Genomic DNA, 19795 nt, shown 5'->3' on the forward strand with positions numbered 1-19795 from the left:
TCTTGGTAGCCGATGGCGAAATAAGCTCTTCAAGGTCTTCTCTTATCCAATCGTTTCCAAGCCAGCCGAACTCCCATGCACAAATTTCTCCATCCAGTCCTGTGCCCAGGATCATCCCCACAGGCCTGCGTAACACATCTTCGATCTTACAACGTCTTTGTCGGCAACACAAGTCCACGCACGAGAAGCACTATGACATTGTGACTTGTACAGTAAGAGATGAGCTGTTCGCACATGGAAATTCGGCGTTGCTAGTGTGGATCTGGTTGCATCGGGTTCGGCGATTTGAGCTGAGAGCACTCTGCTTGCTCGGCAGTGCTATGCTTGTATTGATCTATTTCCCCTGAATTTACATCGAAATGCGTGTAGTCTCACGCCGTAGTTGCTTTCAATGGAATTCAGCAAGACTACCAGTCAGAGAGCTCAGCTCTGAGGTACCTCGACGCTCAAGGGTGCGTAATGGTTCATTGCTTAGTCGTGAATAAATTTGCAGTATTTTCACGACGTAACAATACTGAAGAGTCAACACTCGAGATCCTAAGACTGTACCGCAATCCGCATTAATGTTTATATCGTCATGCCGTGCAACCAACATGGCACAATCCACAACTGATCGTGTCGATCGTGTCGCTTGTTGACAATTTCCCTATGTGTATGGATATCTTGTCAAATTCCAGCCAGCAAGTACACAAACACGAGCGAGCCGAGATTCAACTACACTACGGCGGACCGAACGTTGCTTCTGCTGTCTTCAACTTTTGGAGATGTCTACCGCCTGCTCAATTCCACTCCAAGCACCTTGCAAACCAAACATCCTGCTCCATGTCCGTTTGCTAATGCTGATTGAGAACTGCGAAGCGACGATCATGGACAATATGGGCTGATGTACGAAGACTCAGGCCACGCGATATCTTGTACCTTTCCATGTCCTCGAAGAACCTCCAAGTCGTCGGCTATGCAGCAGGTGCCTCACTGGCAGCTATTACGCTGTTCTACGTCTTCGGTCCGACCTTCTTCATCGACGGTGACGAAAGTTCCGGTTTCTTCGACAGCAAGAAGCGCACCATAGTCGGTCTTTCTAATCCTGCAAACGACTGCTTCATCAATTCCACCTTACAAGCACTTGCCGGCTTGGGCGATCTGCGACTGTACCTGATCAAAGAAATACATAGAAGAGAACTTGACGGGCCGGAAGTATATGATGGGCTCCCCGCAGTCCTGCGAAAGGGCGACAGACCGCAGAGGGTACAGGACTTGCAGAGGGGATTGGTCACCAGAGCACTCAAGGACATGCTAGACGCCCTGAACGAGCGCCCAATATACAGGAAGACCATAACTGCTCGGCCGCTGATAGAATCTTTAGAAAGAGCCTACAACACAAGAATAAGCAGAAACCAACAGGATGCGCAGGAATTCTTACAGATTGTACTTGAGAGACTAGATGACGAATACAATGCAGGCGAGAAGGCCCGAAGTCGCGCTCGAGGACCAGCTGGCGAAACGGAGTCTGTAACGGAAGAATCTCCAGCCACACAAAGCTTGTCCTCAGCTGCGATCGGTGCTTCTGAAGGATTTCCATTCGAGGGACGTCTTGAGTCGCAAATACAATGCATGTACTGTGGCTTCAAAACCAAGCCTAGCGGTTCAACCTTTGTATCGCTCACTCTTAACGTGCCTCAAGGCAACTCGACCACTCTAGACAAATGCTTCGACATTCTCCTCAAAGACGATGATATAGACGACTATCGCTGCGATCGATGCAGACTGAAGCATGCCCTGGATTGGAAGAAGGCCAAGCTTGTCAGAGCGGCGCAAGATGACCAACGCAAACAGCTTCAGTCAGATATCGTCAAGCTTGAAAAGGCGATTGAGGCGGATCCGGAGACTCAGCCAGAGGGCGTTGAACTGCCTGACTCTGCTCAGGCACCACGTCGGAAGATCAAGAAATATACGCGCATCACCCGGTTTCCAAAGGTGATTGCTATCCATCTGTCAAGATCGGTCTTCGACGAACGCTCATACTCAACCAAGAACATGGCCAAGGTCAACTATACTGAACGGCTGCGGCTCGGTGGCATTCTCAATGTCCACTGGTACCGTCTCCTTGGTGTTGTTTGCCATAAAGGCAGCCATAACAGCGGACACTACGAGTCTTTTCGTAGGAACCACATCTATCCGCCCTTCGCCACGGTTGACACGTGGGGAGCTTATGCAGCGTCCAGCAAGGCTCCCAGTGCTGCTAGTTCTCCCAAGGTGACGATAGACGCCAATGGCCATTCATCCACTACCAGTGAATCAGCACCTTCAGTTTCCTCTGCAGCACTTAGTCCCGAGAACAGTCGTCCAAATACCACCGACGATCCTTCCCATGCGATCTCCTCCAATGCAGACAGGCCGCCAAATACTGTACACTTAAAGCGAACGGTAACACAGACTTCGCAGCCACAGATAAGAAGCCACGTTGGAGTGCCGACGAAACATAAGAAGCGAAAGAAGCAAGACCGATGGTGGCGTGTGTCTGATGACAAGATCAAGGAGGCCAAGACGTCGGAGGTGTTGAACATGCAGAGAGAGGTGTATCTGCTCTTCTACGAGCTCGAACGACCACAAGCCGATGCAGAGGACTAAGACAGTCGGCTCAGTAAATCGGAGGAGAATGCGAATCATGTGACACAAGGGCGTGGTGATCGGCTGGGAGACATCAGATAAACGGCACCCCTTCTCAAAAGGATCACCGAGACACTCAACAAATACAGAGACACTGTTCCACTCATGACTATCGCTCTCATTGTCAGCGCGTCGGCAATCCTGCCATCGCTTAATTCTACCAATTTGCCGCTTGATATTGCAACCGCCCGCAGCCGTGTCGAGATAAGACGCATGTTTTTCTGCCCTGTTTGCTTCCATTACTGAGTATTTTCGAGCTCGCATCCACACTGCTATTGCCCATCTGTCAATGGTTCATTTTTAGGAACTGTCGATGAACAAGACTCGGCCTGCTCGGTGTTCTTGCTTTGGCAGTTGAAGTCGGGAAAGCACCGGCTCAAAGACTGCCTTTGCACGAAATAATATCGGAGCAGCAATGTCGGAAGCATCCCTCAAAATGGTGCTGGGCGGTCGTCCATGGAGACTTCAGGGGAAGCAGAAGTTGAAACGCAGCTGTCATTACATTTGAATTGTGAGTCAACTGAAATCGACTCCTAATAGTTGACGAGTCTTTTCGCCAAGGACTTGCCATTCATGGTGAGCAAGTAGGAATGTCGACGCGGCAAGTACTCAACCTCCGCCAAGAGGTGACTGTGTTTGTTACGAAGCCGTCCGAAACGGAAAGCAAAATCGTGAGGGGTGCGACTTCCGTCATGTTGTGGGGCGGGGTTGTGTTTACGGTGGGCTTTGTGTCGTTCGTTCATCTATTGAAGAAAGGCATACTCGTAGCTCTTAAACCGCAAATTCTTCACCTCCTGTATACAAAGCGAAGAGCTCGATCCTACTTCTTGTATTCTACAAAACGACATCTATACCAAAAAGCAAAATGGGTGGTGCACAAGACGTTCTCTCGCGCAAGACCGGTGTCATCGTTGGCGACGATGTGTACGTTGTGATAGCTCGCAAGGTCCGTTCAGAGACTGACAGTGCGACAGGCTGAAGCTATTCAACTATGCCCAGGAAAACAAGTTTGCCATTCCAGCTATTAATGTTACCTCGTCATCCACTGTTGTAGCAGCTCTTGAGGCTGCTCGAGATAAAAAGTCCCCTATCATCCTTCAAGCATCACAAGGTGGTGCAGCATACTTTGCAGGAAAGGTACGCGAACCAAAGATAGACGGCTCTAACAAGTGGTTGACATGAGATGACAGGGTATTGGCAACAAGAACCAAGAAGCCTCTGTTGGTGGTGCTGTCGCTGCAGCACACTACATCCGATCCGTTGCTCCCCTATATGGAGTTCCCGTCGTATTGCACACCGACCACTGTGCCAAGAAGCTATTGCCATGGCTCGATGGCATGATGGACGCAGATGAGGCCTACTTCAAGGAACACGGCGAGCCACTCTTCTCGTCCCACATGATCGATCTGTCAGAAGAGGAGGTCGACTGGAACATCGAGACCACTGCCAAGTACCTCAAGCGGGCTGCTCCAATGAAGCAGTGGCTGGAAATGGTGAGAATAACTAGACAAATTTTGCGTCAACACAGCTAACTGGTACAGGAAATTGGTATCACTGGTGGTGAAGAAGATGGTGTCAACAACGAAGATGTCGATAACAACTCCCTGTACACTCAACCGGAAGACATCCACAGAATCTACAAGACTTTGAAGGAGATTTCCCCATATTTCTCCATCGCAGCTGGCTTTGGCAATGTCCACGGTGTCTACAAGCCAGGCAACGTCAAGCTTCACCCAGAACTCCTCGACAAGCACCAGAAGTACGTCAAGGAGCAGGAAAAGCTCAAGGAGGACAAGCCTGTCTTCCTCGTTTTCCACGGTGGCTCAGGTAGCTCGAAGAAGGAATACCTCGACGCCATCAGCTATGGTGTCGTCAAGGTCAACCTAGACACCGATCTGCAGTACGCCTACTTGACAGGTATCCGAGACTACATCCAGAACAAGCACGACTACTTGCAGAAGCAGGTAGGTAACCCTGACGGTGAAGACAAGCCAAACAAGAAATATTTCGACCCTCGTGTCTGGGTACGTGAGGGAGAGAAGACCATGACTGCTCGTGTCGCCGAGGCGCTGGATGACTTTAACGCTTCCAACAAGTTGTAAATCTGTCAAACAAGGTGTAAAAGTATGCTCTGGCCTTTTCGCAAATTGAACAGCTTTCCTCATGGCCCTTTGCACATAGCTTTGAGTATTACCTAGCAGAATCAATGGAATTGTTAACCCCACCTCAAATATGGCCGCAGTTTCATTTCCAGGGATTTGACATGAATCGTTAGAAGATCTCCTGCTTCACACCCCAAATGCACGAGACTCGATGCTGCTGAAAGCATGCGCTTTCCTCGAACGTGGCTTGCCTAAAAACCTTGGATGATGCCATGTTGGCGGCTCGCCTGTTTGCTGGTGGGCTGTTCGTGCCCATGACATCACATTGCAGCATGTGGGGCACGTATCCATAGATCAACGTTGTCCTTTCACATCGCTATGCACGGAATGCAACTGCTTCGCATAGTTATGCGACATTATTGATGAAGATAGCTAGTAGCAGGACCGACCCAGGAACACCTTCTTCCGTGAGACTACACTCGTTCTCACTCGACCATTACGGTTCTCACTTCAATTGCCTGCTCCAATCAATCAATACCACATATTGCAGAAGAGGTTAAGCTCAGTCCGAAATTTCCAACAGAGCCGTCAATCCTGCATCTCTTGCGACACCTTACCAGTCTTGGTTTCTAATCCTCAAGGCTTCCATTCATATCTTTTGTTTCTCAACATCCCCCCACCAGACCAACGCCGCAACCCTTGCCTTGCCGAGATACCCAGAACTCGCTTGTGCCCTGCTGACTCATACTCGGTTATCTCGCAGCTAGATAAACACCGTTCAGCATGCCGGCAGAAGTAGAAGGAGGTGCAGTGCCTGCCTCCAGCCGTGGCTCTTGGACATCTTTCCTGAAGGTATGGCGCCCGATGCTTCTAGAATCCGAGCCATGCGCTCATTCCTGCAGTCTATCGCTTCATTTAATGGCGACCTATCCTCCCTAACCGCTCCTGCCTTTATCCTCTCCTCTCAGTCACTCGTTGAGTTCTCGGCATACTGGACCGAGAACCAAGAATTATGGATCGCACCAACCCGAGAACCCGACCCGGCAAAACGAGCCCTACTCGTGCTAAGATGGTTGATAAACACTTTACATCAGCAGTATTGTTCTAGAAGTGAGAAGTACGGCAACGAGAAGAAACCGCTGAATCCCTTCCTTGGTGAGCTATTTCTTGGTCACTGGGAGGAAGGAAACCTAGGCCGCACCGAACTCGTTTCCGAGCAAGTCTCACATCATCCTCCGGTTACAGCCTACTGCATCACCAATGAGAAGAACAGGATAAAGCTGCAAGGGTACAATGGTCAAAGAGCGAGTTTTAGCAGAACCATACACGTCAAGCAAGTTGGCCATAGTTTATTGACCCTGTATCCGCCAGGCAGCAACGAGCCGGAGACTTATCTCATCACCTTACCAGCACTCCATGTCGAGAACCTCATCTACGGCGCCCCATTTATTGAATGTGAGAAATACACCCACGTTGTCTCTAGCTCAGGCTACATCGCCAAAATTGACTATGCTGGGAAAGGATGGCTCAGTGGTAAGAAAAACAGCTTTAACGCGGCGCTGTGGAAAGAGGGCGATGGCTCTGAGAAGCATCCCCTCTACTCCCTCGAGGGGCAGTGGAACGACACTTTCGTCATCAAGGAGGGTGACGGTGGCAAGAGGAACAAAGAGCTTGAAACAGTTTCCGCAAAGACCACTCGTCTCAGCAAACTCATTCTGCCGCCACTAGAGCAGCAAGATGTGCTGGAAAGTCGACGAGCCTGGAATAACGTAGCCAAGTGTATCGAAAGGGGCGATCTAGACGGGATCAGCCTGTACAAATCGCGAATTGAGAATGCTCAACGTGCTCTCCGAAAGAAGGAAGCTGATGAGCACCGTACATGGAAGAGAACGTTCTTCTCCCAGCCCGACGAGCAGACTGGCTCGATCAAGAGCACTGATCTCCTTGAGAAACACTTCAACAAGCTCGCCAAGGATCTGACGAGCGGCCAACCGTACTCGAGTGCTTGGGATGGTGCGGCGCCAGATAAGACCAATGGTGTCTGGCGGTACGACGCGGCCAAGGGGAGGAGTGCGCAACGTCCGTTCCACGCTGATGGGCTAGAGGCGCTGGGAGAGACTGGGAACAATATTACTCCTCCAACTGCTACGACGGGTCCGTAAATGGAAGCGACAGTCTCTTGCAGATTTCTGGGATTTCCTAGATATAACATGTGCAAAAGAACATCATAATCGCCTGTGTTTGATTTTCTTTTCGACCTTGTATTCTGCAGGCTAGACATGCCCTTGCCCTCCCATAGTCCAAGACTTCTCATTCGTTCAAGTCCTTCAATGCAATTCAATATCAGATAACCATCAGGCAGCCTTTGCTCTTTCTTCCTACTTTCACGACGCCTAGTTTCTCGTCGTTCTCCCAAGCACATCCCCTTCACAGCTCGCTAGTCCGTGCTGTCTTGTTTTCGTCTCGTCTCCCTTTCCATCTTTTCCAACGTAAGATAAACACACTTCTTTTATACCTGTCGTATCCTAGACGCTTGATGACTTCTCGCTCCGATCTTCTTTTCAGGTTCATCAAGTCCCGAAGAACTCAAGGCTCTCTATGAAAAGACTCCCTTTCTGGAATCTCTTCTTCTTGTTGTCGATGATTTTGTCAGGACTAACAGAATGATCGAGAAGTTGTCCAGGAGTGTCGAGTTCTTGCACATTGGGTGCAATGGAGGTTATGCTGCACACCTCTGTACTGTGAGAGGAGGTGTATTCGTAGTAGTCGTCTGGACGTTGTTGAATGTTACGCGAGGACAAGATGGGAAGTATAACATCTTTGCATATTGCGTGGGATTGTAGTTCTTTATATGCTTCTTGTAGTGAGTACTGTTGACGATTGAGCGCACAAAAGCCTCACCCAGGAGCGAAGGTAAAGGAAAGTTCAAGTTGAGGCTCAACTTCCTTCTTCTCGCGAGGAGGCAAGAAGTCGGGATAGTGGTCGATGGCAAAATCAAGTAAGAAAGAAGCCTGTGCTCTCTTGCCCTGCTCAAGTTGTAGTTTTGAAGCATCTAGAAGAGCGGTCATGACTGTTTTGCGAGAGGTAGGACTTGCTTTCTCTTGCCGTTGAACGAGGAGAGCGGCTTGTGATTCGGTTTTAAGGTGTCGGTAGAGTGGTTTTGCAGATGGCTGTGATGGATGGTACAGCGTGCAGAAGGCCTTGCTTGTGGCGGGATCAATCAACCAGGAAGGAAGGCATTCGAGTGCAGTCGAGAAAAGATCCACATCAATACCGTGGTTGAGGCGATGGTAGATGATAGCAGAAGCCAGCCGTCTGCCAGCAGATATCATAGGTACATTATGCTCCGCAGAAGAGTTTGATTGGAGTCGTGGATCAGCACGTCCTGAGCTGAGTCGATATGCACAAGCTTGATTGAATTGTGCAGTAGCTTCGTTGAGGTCGTTGTGAGAGATTGCCAGGCGCATCAAGGCAGAGACCAAAATATCCTCGACATGAAGCCATTGTTTAGATTGCAGGCTGGCATCGATTGTTTGCCTTTCGTAGACGGTTCTAAGCCAATTCCATAGTATTGATTCGTTTTTCTCGTGGTTGAGCATAGCAATAGCAATGCCGAGACTGTGCCCGTCCAGAAAGAACTGCTCTCTAGCGGTGTGGTTCGTGGAAAGCAACCAGGTATTCAGCTTATCTCCAAGACGTTCGCTGGATACAACACCACCATCACCTTGGACTGCTTGATTATACCATTTCATGAGACTTGTCAATCTGGCAGTATCGATCCGAGATTCGGCAACCAGTTGGTCGAACTTTCTGAGCGCATCTTGCTTGGTCTGTAAGCCCTCGAGGTTACCAAGGATCGAATGTGACAGTATAGAGCCGAAATGGGCGGAAGTGGCGTACGATGAAGTGCTCAGGTTGCCAGTAGGTATAGCATGGTCTTCTTGTACGAATTGTCGTGGATTTGGGTGATGAGCGTCCAATTCCTTCTTGAAAGAGGTCTGAAGCACGTTGAGCAGGCGCTGACCCTCTTGTGCAGTGAGCGGACTAGGTGGGTGAAGGTTCGCGAGTAGCTTGCTCATACGCGCAGCAAGCGCGGTTGTTGTCCTCATGGCTGGCGATAAACCTCCTTGACGAGGTCGTCTGTCACATCATAACACGTCCATAGATGCGCGATTCCTACAGCGCTTCGTAGAAGACCCCGAAACCGATCTGAGACGTGGATTCAATCGAGGACAGCGCAGTGCTGATCATACATCCGCCGCATCCAAGTTGGAGATCAGGTTACGTGAGGCCATAAAGTCTTGGCAAGGACCGGACGAGGATCTTGCGAAACAGCCCTAGTTACTGCGTTGATAGTGGGTCTAGGACGGCCATTCGTCACAATCTCGACGCGGCCTGCCTCAGCGCGCAGCGAGCGAAGCCCTTTGAACCTTCAGCGTGTTCTCTTTCCACGTTTACAACAAACACAGCCAGCTTCTCCTACCCTTCCAATGATCATTTCCTGCCTGCACTTGAACCTTTGATAATTTCGGCGTCTTACTCAAGGCGACTTGCTCTCTCGGCAAGGACCTTAAGTTTCCTACAACAGTCGTCATATTTACCTCCCATATCCACCAATTCCGTAGGCTACTGTATTAGCCTTTCCACTCTGTCCTCACGCACATAGCAAGCACACACACTTCCACATACAACCATGTCAGAAGTACAGGCACGAGGCTCCTCCACAAGGGGCCGTGGTAGTTTCCGAGGAGGGAGAGGAGGTTATCGTGGTACAAGAGGTGGAAAGTCATACTCCTCAAGAACTGAAGATCAGGAAAACATTGAACCTCAAGAAGATCAGGGAGAGCTCGGCGAGTTAAAATCCAAGTATGCTGACAAGCTGCCTCTGATGAGGGAGGTTTGTGAAGGTTGGAGCGATGAAGACCTAGTGTTTGCTCTGCAGGAGACAAATGGCGACGAAATCACAGCCATGGACAGAATTACTTCTGGTATGCCTGCCTACTGCCTGTCCCTTTCAGCGACAATCCACTAATATATCATAGGTACAATTTCCCAATGGGGTGAAGTCAAGAAGAAGGACAAGACGAAAGTGACCACGACCCCTGCTGATGCAAGCTCCAGAGGTCGAGGACGAGGTGGTGTGGACACTCGTGGACGTGGCAGAGGCGCTGATAGAGGTACTCGAGGAGGTCGCGCCGGTCGCGCCGTCTCTACAGCCAACGGCACCAAGCCTGCCGAGAAGTCAGCAGCTACGAACAATGGATATGGCGAGTCTGCTGCTGCGACGAATGGCGATGCTACTGCGCATGCACAAGACTGGGCCAATGAGCCAGGCAAGGACGCTCTTGATTCCCTGGAAACCAAGAAGCCTAAGCCTGCTTCTTCAGCTGCTCCCAATCAGAAAGCTAGTGGTTGGGCCTCACTATTTGCGAAACCTACTCAAGTCCAGACCCCTATCCTGCCCACCACGAATGAACACGAATCTCCATCCGCACACGAAACCACTCCAGAGCACGAGACAGTCCCCGAAATTCCAGTAGCTGCACCCGAGGAGTCAAGCTCAATTGCTGCTATCGAGACACCGATTGAGAAGAACGTTGCATCCCCAATTGAATCGATCGAGGTGGATGATGGTCCTACCGAACTGCCCTCCGCGCCTCATTCCGATATCGCGCCTAGCGACATGGTTCCGCCTGGTGATGAGCTGACTAAAGAGAATGTGAACAAATTGCCAGATGCTTCCCATCCCCTTTCATCTGGCACAGTTGTGAGCACAGTTGCAAGCACTCAAGATGGTCCTGTCAATCCAGCTTTGCCTAATGTGCAGGCGGTTCGTCCAGGCATGTCAGGCCACGCTGCAAGTGCTCTCCGAGCTACGACCGGCGCAGGCAGATCTGCAAGCTATTCGAGAAAGGTTATGGACCAGCAAGAGGCTGTTGTCATGCCCGGCAATCATGCAGTTGATAGGGCAGCTGTACAGTTTGGCAAAATGGGTATGGACAGCGAAGATACTGAGGCCGATGAGGACCGAGAAGAGCCAGAAACTCGTACACAACTTCTCGATGATTCTCCTGCTGCTCCACGAGCTTCACTTCCACCCGCGCCAGCCACTGCTGAATCCCAAGTCCCTGCATCATCGACCGCAGTCGAGCCGCCCAGCGAACCACAAGCCCAACGTGCTCCAGCTGGTCTTCCTTCGGCCCCGCAAGCTATCCAAGACCCGTCTCCTCAGCAGCAAAGCTCCTATCCAGATCAGTACCGATATGCTCAAGGTCAGAAACCGTATGATCCTTTCAGTCAGCAGCCTCAACATCCTCAAACCGAGCCTTTTACGAACCAGTTGCCAGGTCAATCTCAGGTGCCAACTAGCCAGCAGGAGGCCTATCAACACTACTATGGTCGCGATTATCAACAGTACTACCAGTACGGTCAAGGTCATGATCAACAACGTAGTGGTAGTGCGTTAGGTACATCAGCACAAGAAGTGCCCGCACAGTACGCTTCTGCTGGTCCTCGTGGTTACTCAAATCAAGATGTTCAAGCTAGTGGCCACAACACTCCCAACCCCAACGTTGCAGCTCACCAGCATCAACAGTCTTCTCACATGCAACAGGGTCCCAACGCTCACGCCGGCTACCCATACGGTCAATATGGCGGCAGCTACGGTTCTGGTTATCCTCAATACAATTCATACGGTTCAATGGGTCATGCCGGTCATACAGCTCCTGGCGCCCATGGAGCTCATGCCAATCACAGATATGGTGCTAACAGACCAATGTTCGACGATGTGAGACGACAAGAGGACTTCTACAACAATCAGTACGGTTACGCTCAGAATCAAGGTTATTCCTCCAGCTATGGCAAGTCAGGCATGTACGGCGGTCCTCAGCACCAATACTCACAAGAGTATTCTTCTTCGCCAGGTAATACAGCTTTTACTGGCCGCGAAGGCTATGGTCGAGCAGGATCTACTCAACCACTGGAAGGTCCACAATCAAGCACAGGCTCGAACGCGTATGGAGGTGGAATGCAAGACCCTTTCGGTCGAACTCCTTCCGGTTTTGGTCAAGCTCAACACGGTGCTCATGGTAGTGAAGATCCTGCCAAGCCAACAGGTCCCAGCCCGTCACTCCAGGGCGGTCGACCAGGCTCCGCAGCACAAAATATGGCAGGCCAGCACCAAAGCGGTCTGCCACATCAAGGACAACAGGCGTTTAGTGGTTATCCCCAATATGGCGGCTTTGGTGGTAACCAGAATAATCACAATCATTCGAGCTACGGTGGTTATGGTTCGAACAGTGCTTTTGCTGGATATGGCGCAGCATATGGTAGGAACTGGTCGGCGAATCAGTATGGTAGCGGGCAACACTAGAAGGGTCGCCGATTGCTACGATCTGACTGAACACATAGTATCATCAGATACAACAATGACCAAATAGGTCGAAGATCGTTTTTTCTCCACTATTCGGTTTTGGGCAGTGTGATGACGATGGCCGCTCGATCTGCTTCAGATGTCTTACCTTACAGACACGGCTGTGTTAATTTGTACAATCATAAGATAAGAAATGCTTCGATGGAAATTGAAGTAATGGGTTAGGACGGGGAAAGGGCTTGATCGGCCGCAGAGCATAACCAAAATCTACCATATTTTGGCTGAAGGTCGAGGAGATCGTGTTCCCTTGACAATGTATTGAATTCTCCCGTCTTTTATCTGTGCAGTCTTGGCTTCTATCGCTAATGCTCGAAGTAGTGTTGACGGTCGCAACTGCTGGTATTACGGTTGATCGAAGGCGTGTGAAGCCATTGATGTTGGTCTGGCAATAGGAGCTGTTCGACTCGTATGTACCTCACTCAGAGGCTGGTCACTCACCTCCGTACAGAATGTCGCATGCTTCACTGCTTCAGATCCACGCGAGAAAACGCCAAGGAAAATAATGGCTTACTCCTCTACACCGCTTGGACTACTCCGTAGACTTGAAGTAATTAAGCGTGCTTGACCGTATTTTCTCTGCGACCTTCTTAGAAATATATGCCTTTTAAATACACAGTGTATGTGGTAGAACCAGTAGTAGTAAACCCCCTTAAGATCTAGCCTTCTAAAGATATAGATAAACCGTACTTAATCATCTGTGTATCAGGTGTCAAGTATAAATTAGTGCTCCTCAAACCGGTAAACACTGCTTCCATGGTGGAGGATAGTGCCTATTGGTGCATGGCTAAATTGCCTGATGAGTAGAACTCGCATTTGTCGAAGCCTCCTTTAGCGCGCGATAAGTCGTTTCTATGTATAACATAGCCAAGTCCAATCCCTTGAGGATGGGTATCTGTAAGCATCCTTGGTGGTAACGAATGTTTCAAAGTGATAGAGAACCGACATGTACGTCTGTACCTATCGACATTGACCCTCAGGAGAATCTTCCTTCGAGCCGATAATGCGATTTCTAACATGGAACCAGGATGGCCAGATTGTCCTCTCCAGGAAATACAATAGTCGCGAGGATAAGCCACCATATGCCATCTTATCACACACATGGGAAGAAGACAACGAAAAGGAAGTCAAATATAACGAAGTCGGGACAGCAGCAGGAGCTAAGAAGCCTGGATGTGCCAAAATTCAGTTCTGCGCGGAGCAGGCGGCAGAAGATGGCATCGACTACTTTTGGATAGATACCTGCTGCATCAACAAGGCTGATCTTACAGAATTGAGCGAGGCCATCAACTCTATGTTCAGATGGTACCAGAACGCGGAGAAATGCTATGTCTATCTGTCTGAAGTAAAGAGTGAACCAGGTTGGGAGTTTGCCTTCAAAGACAGTCGCTGGTTCAAGCGAGGGTGGACACTGCAGGAACTTCTTGCTCCACAGGAGGTCGAGTTCTTCTCGTCTGACAAAATGAAGTTGGGAAGCAAGGCGTCACTTATCACGCAGATTCATGAGATCACCGAAATCCCCGAGTTGGCGCTACATGGAGAGCCTCTCTTACAATTTCCGCCTGCGGAAAGACTACGCTGGGCTAAAGACCGCAAGACGAGTGTAGAAGAGGATGAGGCTTACTGCCTACTCGGCATATTTGGTGTCTTTATGCCACTGATATATGGCGAGGGTAGCCAGCATGCCAAGGCACGGCTGAAGAAGGAATACCACAGCATACACTTGACGCAGCCACAAGTGGTCAAGTTGCACGATAGTGGGAATCTCAGCAACAGATTGTTCCATCGCGACCAAGTCAATTCAAGCAAAACGGAGATCTCAATCGGCTTGACAGACATGTGGGAGAAGATGGGCTTCGGAAGGAATATTCGGACACGAGCGAATGCTTCCTCTTCAAACTGTTTGCTGACGATCGATTCTTGGCCCGATACTGTGCTGTTTAGGGCTGGAATCACGTTACTAGCTCTTTCACAAGATAACCGGGACTTTCAAGGTATGCCCGCTTGCTCAGCTATGGATTGGCTTTACTAACACTCTTGCAGTGGGAGCCTGGTCCAATAGCTTCCCATGCGATTGGCCACGTTCTACTACCAAATTTCCATCGCCTTTTGAAGAGCCTCCAAGAGTGCTTGTTTGGTTATCGGGTTTCGACGCCGGTGACACGCAGAATCTCCGCATTGATGCGACCGTTACAGATATAACGCCAGAGTCTTTCCAGCTCCATGTCACGCCGTGGGATGCAAGCAAGCTATATTTCGCGAGTGCGACTTGGATAGCTTACAGAGCTGACCTAAAAGGTGTTGCAAGTGGTACAATTGCCACTTTGAATTACAGGGTCAACACGAAAATTGTGGCTTCAGATGATGGTATCGTAAAGTTTGAGAAGCCCTTTCCGAGAGCACCTAAAGTGGCTATTGCCGTGAATCGTTTAGACTACTCGGTTCACCGTGACCTATGTTTTCGAGCTTATGTGGACAACGTGACGGCTGATGGTTTCCAGTGGAAGATGAGTCACGAGTTCAATGCTGTTTGCTTCACGGCGGGCCTCAGTTGGATAGCACTTGACACGATGGATGTTGATGTCGATCTCTATCAGGCTGCCTTCAGCAGAGGAGGCCGAGATTGGGAATGCACCAAGAAGAACTCGTGAATCAAGGCCGCACACTACGAGTAGGAAGTCGAGGGGCATCGTTGAGGCTGAAGAACTTCGGGCCTATGCTGCAAGCTTTGCCATGATAAGGGTATGCGAGACTGGTATGCTGTTAACGTTCGGATCTTGCATACTAATGCACAATTCGTAAATTCAATAGGAAGTCGCCTGCGAGGGCAGGATACGCAGCACGATATACAGGCCTCGATGTCGTGTAAGAAGTGCTGCGTCGCAAGATGTAGCGCGGAGTAATTGGGGACATTGAGAATACCACCGTTACCGCCTTCAGCACAACGATAGGATAGAAGACAATTGTAAACATGATAGACTATAGATGGTCTGTCTATGTCAAGGCCGCCGACCTTGGGGCCCGTCAAGAAACCAGTCACAGCGAAGACCACATCTTCAAGGTACGGTTGCAAATCCTGAGTCAGTCGAGGTATCCCTATTGAGTATGAGGTTTGTCGACGGTAGCAAGAATATCATGGGTTCCCATGTCTGGAAGTCGGACAAGTTCTCGGCATCATACCTGACAGCCTCATACGAGGCCTCTTGCCTTTCACTTCACCTTCACCATCTTTGACCAACAGCCCCTCGAGCAAACTTGTTCCACAGACGAATAGTAGCTTGCTTCGTGTAATGTGAACGTTAGGAATCCCACTGCCCCCTTTGTATCTGTCCCAAGTGGCCTTCTATTACATCCTCGAGAGCCCTCCGTCATCTGCCACCAACCCTTCGGCTCTCATATCAGGTGCCACGGTGAGTGATGAGGGGTGTTCTCGCTTTCGTTGGAGCAGGCACGCCACTTTTACGAGGGGATGCCTGATGATCAGCCGCGTACTGTCACTTTCTCAGAAGTGATGCCTATACTTTATCACTACTTGTAACGTGCCAGGTCCTTGCAACAGGATAACTTTGTATACTCTGTACTCGACATTTTGATCCACTAGGTACCGATCTATCCATCTGAATTTAGTCTCTAAGCAGTCTTAAAGAAAGGAGATCCGCCAGCGGCTTATACTAGATCGGAACCGGACCAACCTACGCCAGACCAGGGGCGACCCTTACTTTCTGAGGCGTATTGCTTCATAGTCATCCATTTCCAGATTGATTCGTCTTTGTTGACAAGCTGGTTATCGTTCCCAAACCTATTTTCACTATGATCGACACGTCCCTCGCCCATGAGAAATCTGATATGCTGTGAGGGGTCGCTCGTCTCTGTATTCAATGTCCTTCTTTTGAATTCTGGTAAGTCTAGCTCAATAATACGGATCGAAGATGAGCCTGCTTTTTCCATGACCTGCGCGATATCTCGAACAGTAACTGTATCCCCACCTAGGTGCAATTGTGAGGGAACTGTATCGACAGGCATACGGGAGAGTTGTGCAACAGCCTTACCAACATCGACGAGTGCTGTAAACGAAACTGGAGTGTCTTGAGACCCTATACACTCATAAACAGCATCCTTCGTATTGAAGCCGAACCACGGCCCTATGCTATCTTCTGTAAACAATCCAATAAAGATGCGACATATTCTTGTGGTCCTCAATGTCTCGTTGGCAAGGTTGAAGTGAATCTTCTTGTGGTCCCACTCGGGATGGTCAAAATCGTGGACTGTATGATCCACACCGAACTCGGAGGGAATATATAATTTGACGTTCGAAACTGCGACTGCAGAGAGAAGTTGATCTCTAAAAGCATAGCCCGAAGTTCCAATTGTATTGATAAGCACATCGACATCTTTCAGGGAGTCCGCGAGGTTGGCTTCGTCATAGTATCGCGTTGTCGACTCTGCTGACTTCTCTTCAGCGCTTTTGTTTCCTGTTTTGCGCTTGAGCAAGATAATATCTGAAAAACTCGATCGAAAGGTTAGTGAAATGAGCGCTTTTACAACATACTGACCAAGATGTCCCGAGCCACCTGCAATCGCGACAGTAGGTAGGCGCTTCAAAGGCGTCATCGTCTGGCGGTAATATCCTAAATTAGAGAGGCTATTACAGCTGGCTGATCATGTATGATAAGCTTATATCGCAATATTCTTACGTAGTAGTATTCGTATAGCCACGCGAAGGCGATAATATTAAGCTGGAGACCGAAGACAGGGGTGATACGAAGAGGCTTTTATGTTTTATGTATGGATTACAGATGATCCATGGAACATGTTGAATAACGAACTAGACGATCAGCCGAAACGATTGCTGACTCGATAAGATTGTTCGAATGGATAAATTTCACTCCGTTCGGCGACTTTTACATAATCTTCCCCATCTGCCATTGCGTCTGTGTTGGTAATTGAAGAGGCACTTCCTGCGGACGAAGTTGCGTTGATCAATGCCTCTAGGTCAACTCCATGCCGCTTAGCCCAGCTCTTGACAAGACTAGGGTGCTTGAGGACTCTTATTGTGCTCTGTTCTTCGGATAAGACCTGCTTTACACCATCATGCATCAGCACTTGCGATCACAACCTTCATGATTGCATTCATACCTTTGACTTGTGCATATGCACAAGCTGCACCTAGATACAGATACGTGAGTAACCATGCTGCAGCTTCTCGGAGTTCTTCGCTAGGACAATGGAAATGCCAGACAAGATGTGCTGATATCCAATTGCGGATAAACTCCCAATTTTCGTTGTAGAGGTGGACAGCGTCGAGGAAGTCGTGGGAGGGCAGGGCCTTCCTTGCTGCTATTCCCGGGTTGAGACCACTTGCTCGAAAACAAGCCAAGAACCTTTGGAAAGCAATAACTTCAAGTCCTGCGACCTCCAGCCATTTCGTCAGAAGAAGGACTGCGACCATAAGAAATCGTCAGGAAAGCGTGCATCAAGTATCTGCAAATCTTTTCGATAAAGCCAGCTGTGGAAATCTGAAAGATTGCAGGCTCAACGTGGCTGTACTGTCGCCTCGAGGACAGCGCCTCTTCTTTCACAGCTGTGGAGCGTGTCAAGATTAGGCGAGGTAGCAAGCAATAAGTTCAGGTGAATACCATAACCGCTATGTTCACCAGTAATTCTTCCTGGGCTAACCTTTATCATGCTGAAAGAAGTACCATGTTCGACATCAAGCGGTTGTATCCAGGCATCTGCTTGCGGATCGCCCATCTTGAAAACCAAAACCAAAGATCCAGCGGTCTTCTGGATCCCAATATGGTAGCGTCAGTCAATCGGTGCTGAATTAACTGTGTCGATATCTCGGTGTTAGTAGTGGAGGAAAGATACTGGTTGCTCGCAAAAGAAGACATGCTAAAAGTTGCACCTGGAAGTACTATTGTTCAGATAACCAATTGATCTCATAAACCGTTGAATTGAACGTCCACTATCTCAAACTCTTCAAATTACAAGGATTAGAAGAAGCCAGGTTGAGTGGAAAGCGAAGATATGTGGAAGTCTGCTGTAGCTTAACCTCACTTTGCGCTTTGTTGCGGCAGATAGAAAAACTCCAGACATTAATGACAAAGAATGACCTTCGAATCCGTTGACCCAGCTTTGGGTCCATGGATCCCTCCAAGAACGAATACACTAAGCTGGATACTGCATGCCCTGATGAACAGGTTGATATGCAATGTTCGTCTTCGGATTCATACCAGTGGTTCGCACGATACTCTCTTTGTCCTCTTGAACTGCAGATGATGTCAGCAAACTGACACAAGGAGCTGATATGTAATAACTTACTGAGAGCGCAGCAGGAGCAGCAGCAGCTGATGCAGAAGTCGTTGAAGGAATTGGATTCGATGCCGTACTTTTCTCTTTGTTGAGATCTATATGGGCTGTTAGTGTCGAATTCATCATCGAGGCACTTGTCAACCCAGGAATGTGTTTATTTGCGAAAAGTGATAAGGAATACTATGGGCAACATACCTCATGATGCACTGAAGACAGCCAGCAAAACCAAAAGAGATTGCGCAGCAGTTACCGATACACATCATGTTGAAACCATCGGTCTCACCCTCGCCATGTTCTCGAGCGTATGTCTTGCCAGCAAGGATACACTACACAGCATTAGCATAATTTTCTGGCCACGGTTCGAAGATACTCACCGGACACCAAGTTCCAAGACAGCAAGTGCCAAATGGCGAGAAACAATCAAAGAGTCCAAAGAGCCATTTGTTTCCAAACTTTGAGCCCGAGTGTTGTTGGCCGACAGCATGTGCGTGGACGTGAGGCTGGGGCTTTTCAGAGACTGGCTGCTGGGGCTGGTAGGCCATTGTGGGTGGTTGAGTGTTTTGTGGATGAGCGCCTGGTGGGAAAGACTGCTGTGCGTGTGGTTGAGGATAGGCGTCTGCATTATGAGGATATTGTGCCTGTTGGTATGGTTGATATTGCGACATGGTGATTGGTGTGACTGGCGAGTTTGAAGTGTCAACAACTTGTGTGCTTGTACGCACAACTTGTGAGCTTGAACAATGAGCGAAGGAAGGGCGAACAAAGCGACAGACTACGGTCGAGGCAGGCGCGATCAGGACTCGAGGAGTGACGGTGAAAGTAGACGAACGAAATGAAAACCGAGTGCTGGAAAGGCAGACGGGTTACCACTTAACACTCGGTAGGTGGCTTGGGATCACGACAGTAGTATATTTGAACCTCGTATTCGACAATCTCGACTGCGCCGTGTTTGCCTGGTCAAGTTCATGCAGTTTCAGATCCTGGTCAGTGCGCATTAGTGCATGACTTGTGGCATTTCCAAATAGGCAGCCTGAGTCTTTCGAAAAGAGCTGGAAGTGTCAGCCTCACTGATGGCACGATGTGTCTCAAGAGACGTGGAAATGTGCTACAAGGAAGTAAAGGCTGCAGACCGGTCAAGATTGGCGATAGTGCCGCAAGTCATCTGCAGGGAGCAAAAGAACAGTTACCGCCACAGTTTCACGATTATGAGCTTGGCACGCTAAAACAGGACGTGTTCCGCCCCTGAAGATCAAGCTCGTGTAGCGTAAAGTGATGGATTCTTGTT

At 49.2% G+C, this 19795-nt stretch overlaps 6 protein-coding genes across 6 annotated transcripts; 5 read left to right on the forward strand and 1 right to left on the reverse strand.

Moving 5' to 3' along the window:
* Positions 1-924: 924 nt before the first annotated feature.
* LTR64_007949 (uncharacterized protein) lies at positions 925-2628 on the forward strand (the record flags this gene model as incomplete). The annotated part of the gene is made up of 1 exon (XM_064902265.1): positions 925-2628. The coding sequence occupies one exon, from the start codon at positions 925-927 to the stop codon at positions 2626-2628; it is 1704 nt and encodes a 567-aa protein (XP_064751239.1).
* Positions 2629-3532: 904 nt separating this feature from the next.
* Positions 3533-4769, forward strand: FBA1 (Fructose-bisphosphate aldolase 1; the record flags this gene model as incomplete). Its single annotated transcript, XM_064902266.1, has 4 exons — positions 3533-3591; positions 3642-3804; positions 3858-4160; positions 4209-4769. The coding sequence occupies 4 exons, from the start codon at positions 3533-3535 to the stop codon at positions 4767-4769; spliced, it is 1086 nt and encodes a 361-aa protein (XP_064751240.1).
* A 783-nt stretch (positions 4770-5552) lies between these two features.
* kes1_2 (Oxysterol-binding protein 4) lies at positions 5553-6931 on the forward strand (the record flags this gene model as incomplete). Its single annotated transcript, XM_064902267.1, has 2 exons — positions 5553-5621; positions 5672-6931. 2 exons carry the CDS (start codon positions 5553-5555, stop codon positions 6929-6931), a joined length of 1329 nt encoding a protein of 442 aa, XP_064751241.1.
* A 735-nt stretch (positions 6932-7666) lies between these two features.
* Positions 7667-8878, reverse strand: LTR64_007952 (uncharacterized protein; the record flags this gene model as incomplete). Its single annotated transcript, XM_064902268.1, has 1 exon — positions 7667-8878. One exon carries the CDS (start codon positions 8876-8878, stop codon positions 7667-7669), a length of 1212 nt encoding a protein of 403 aa, XP_064751242.1.
* A 584-nt stretch (positions 8879-9462) lies between these two features.
* DEF1 (RNAPII degradation factor) lies at positions 9463-12141 on the forward strand (the record flags this gene model as incomplete). Its single annotated transcript, XM_064902269.1, has 2 exons — positions 9463-9757; positions 9812-12141. 2 exons carry the CDS (start codon positions 9463-9465, stop codon positions 12139-12141), a joined length of 2625 nt encoding a protein of 874 aa, XP_064751243.1.
* A 1060-nt stretch (positions 12142-13201) lies between these two features.
* LTR64_007954 (uncharacterized protein) lies at positions 13202-14849 on the forward strand (the record flags this gene model as incomplete). Its single annotated transcript, XM_064902270.1, has 2 exons — positions 13202-14192; positions 14242-14849. The coding sequence occupies 2 exons, from the start codon at positions 13202-13204 to the stop codon at positions 14847-14849; spliced, it is 1599 nt and encodes a 532-aa protein (XP_064751244.1).
* Between the last annotated feature and the right edge of the window lie 4946 nt (positions 14850-19795).

This window comes from Lithohypha guttulata (assembly GCF_036872675.1).
Source record: "Lithohypha guttulata strain CCFEE 5908 chromosome Unknown scaffold_7, whole genome shotgun sequence".
Lineage (NCBI taxonomy): Eukaryota > Fungi > Ascomycota > Eurotiomycetes > Chaetothyriales > Trichomeriaceae > Lithohypha > Lithohypha guttulata.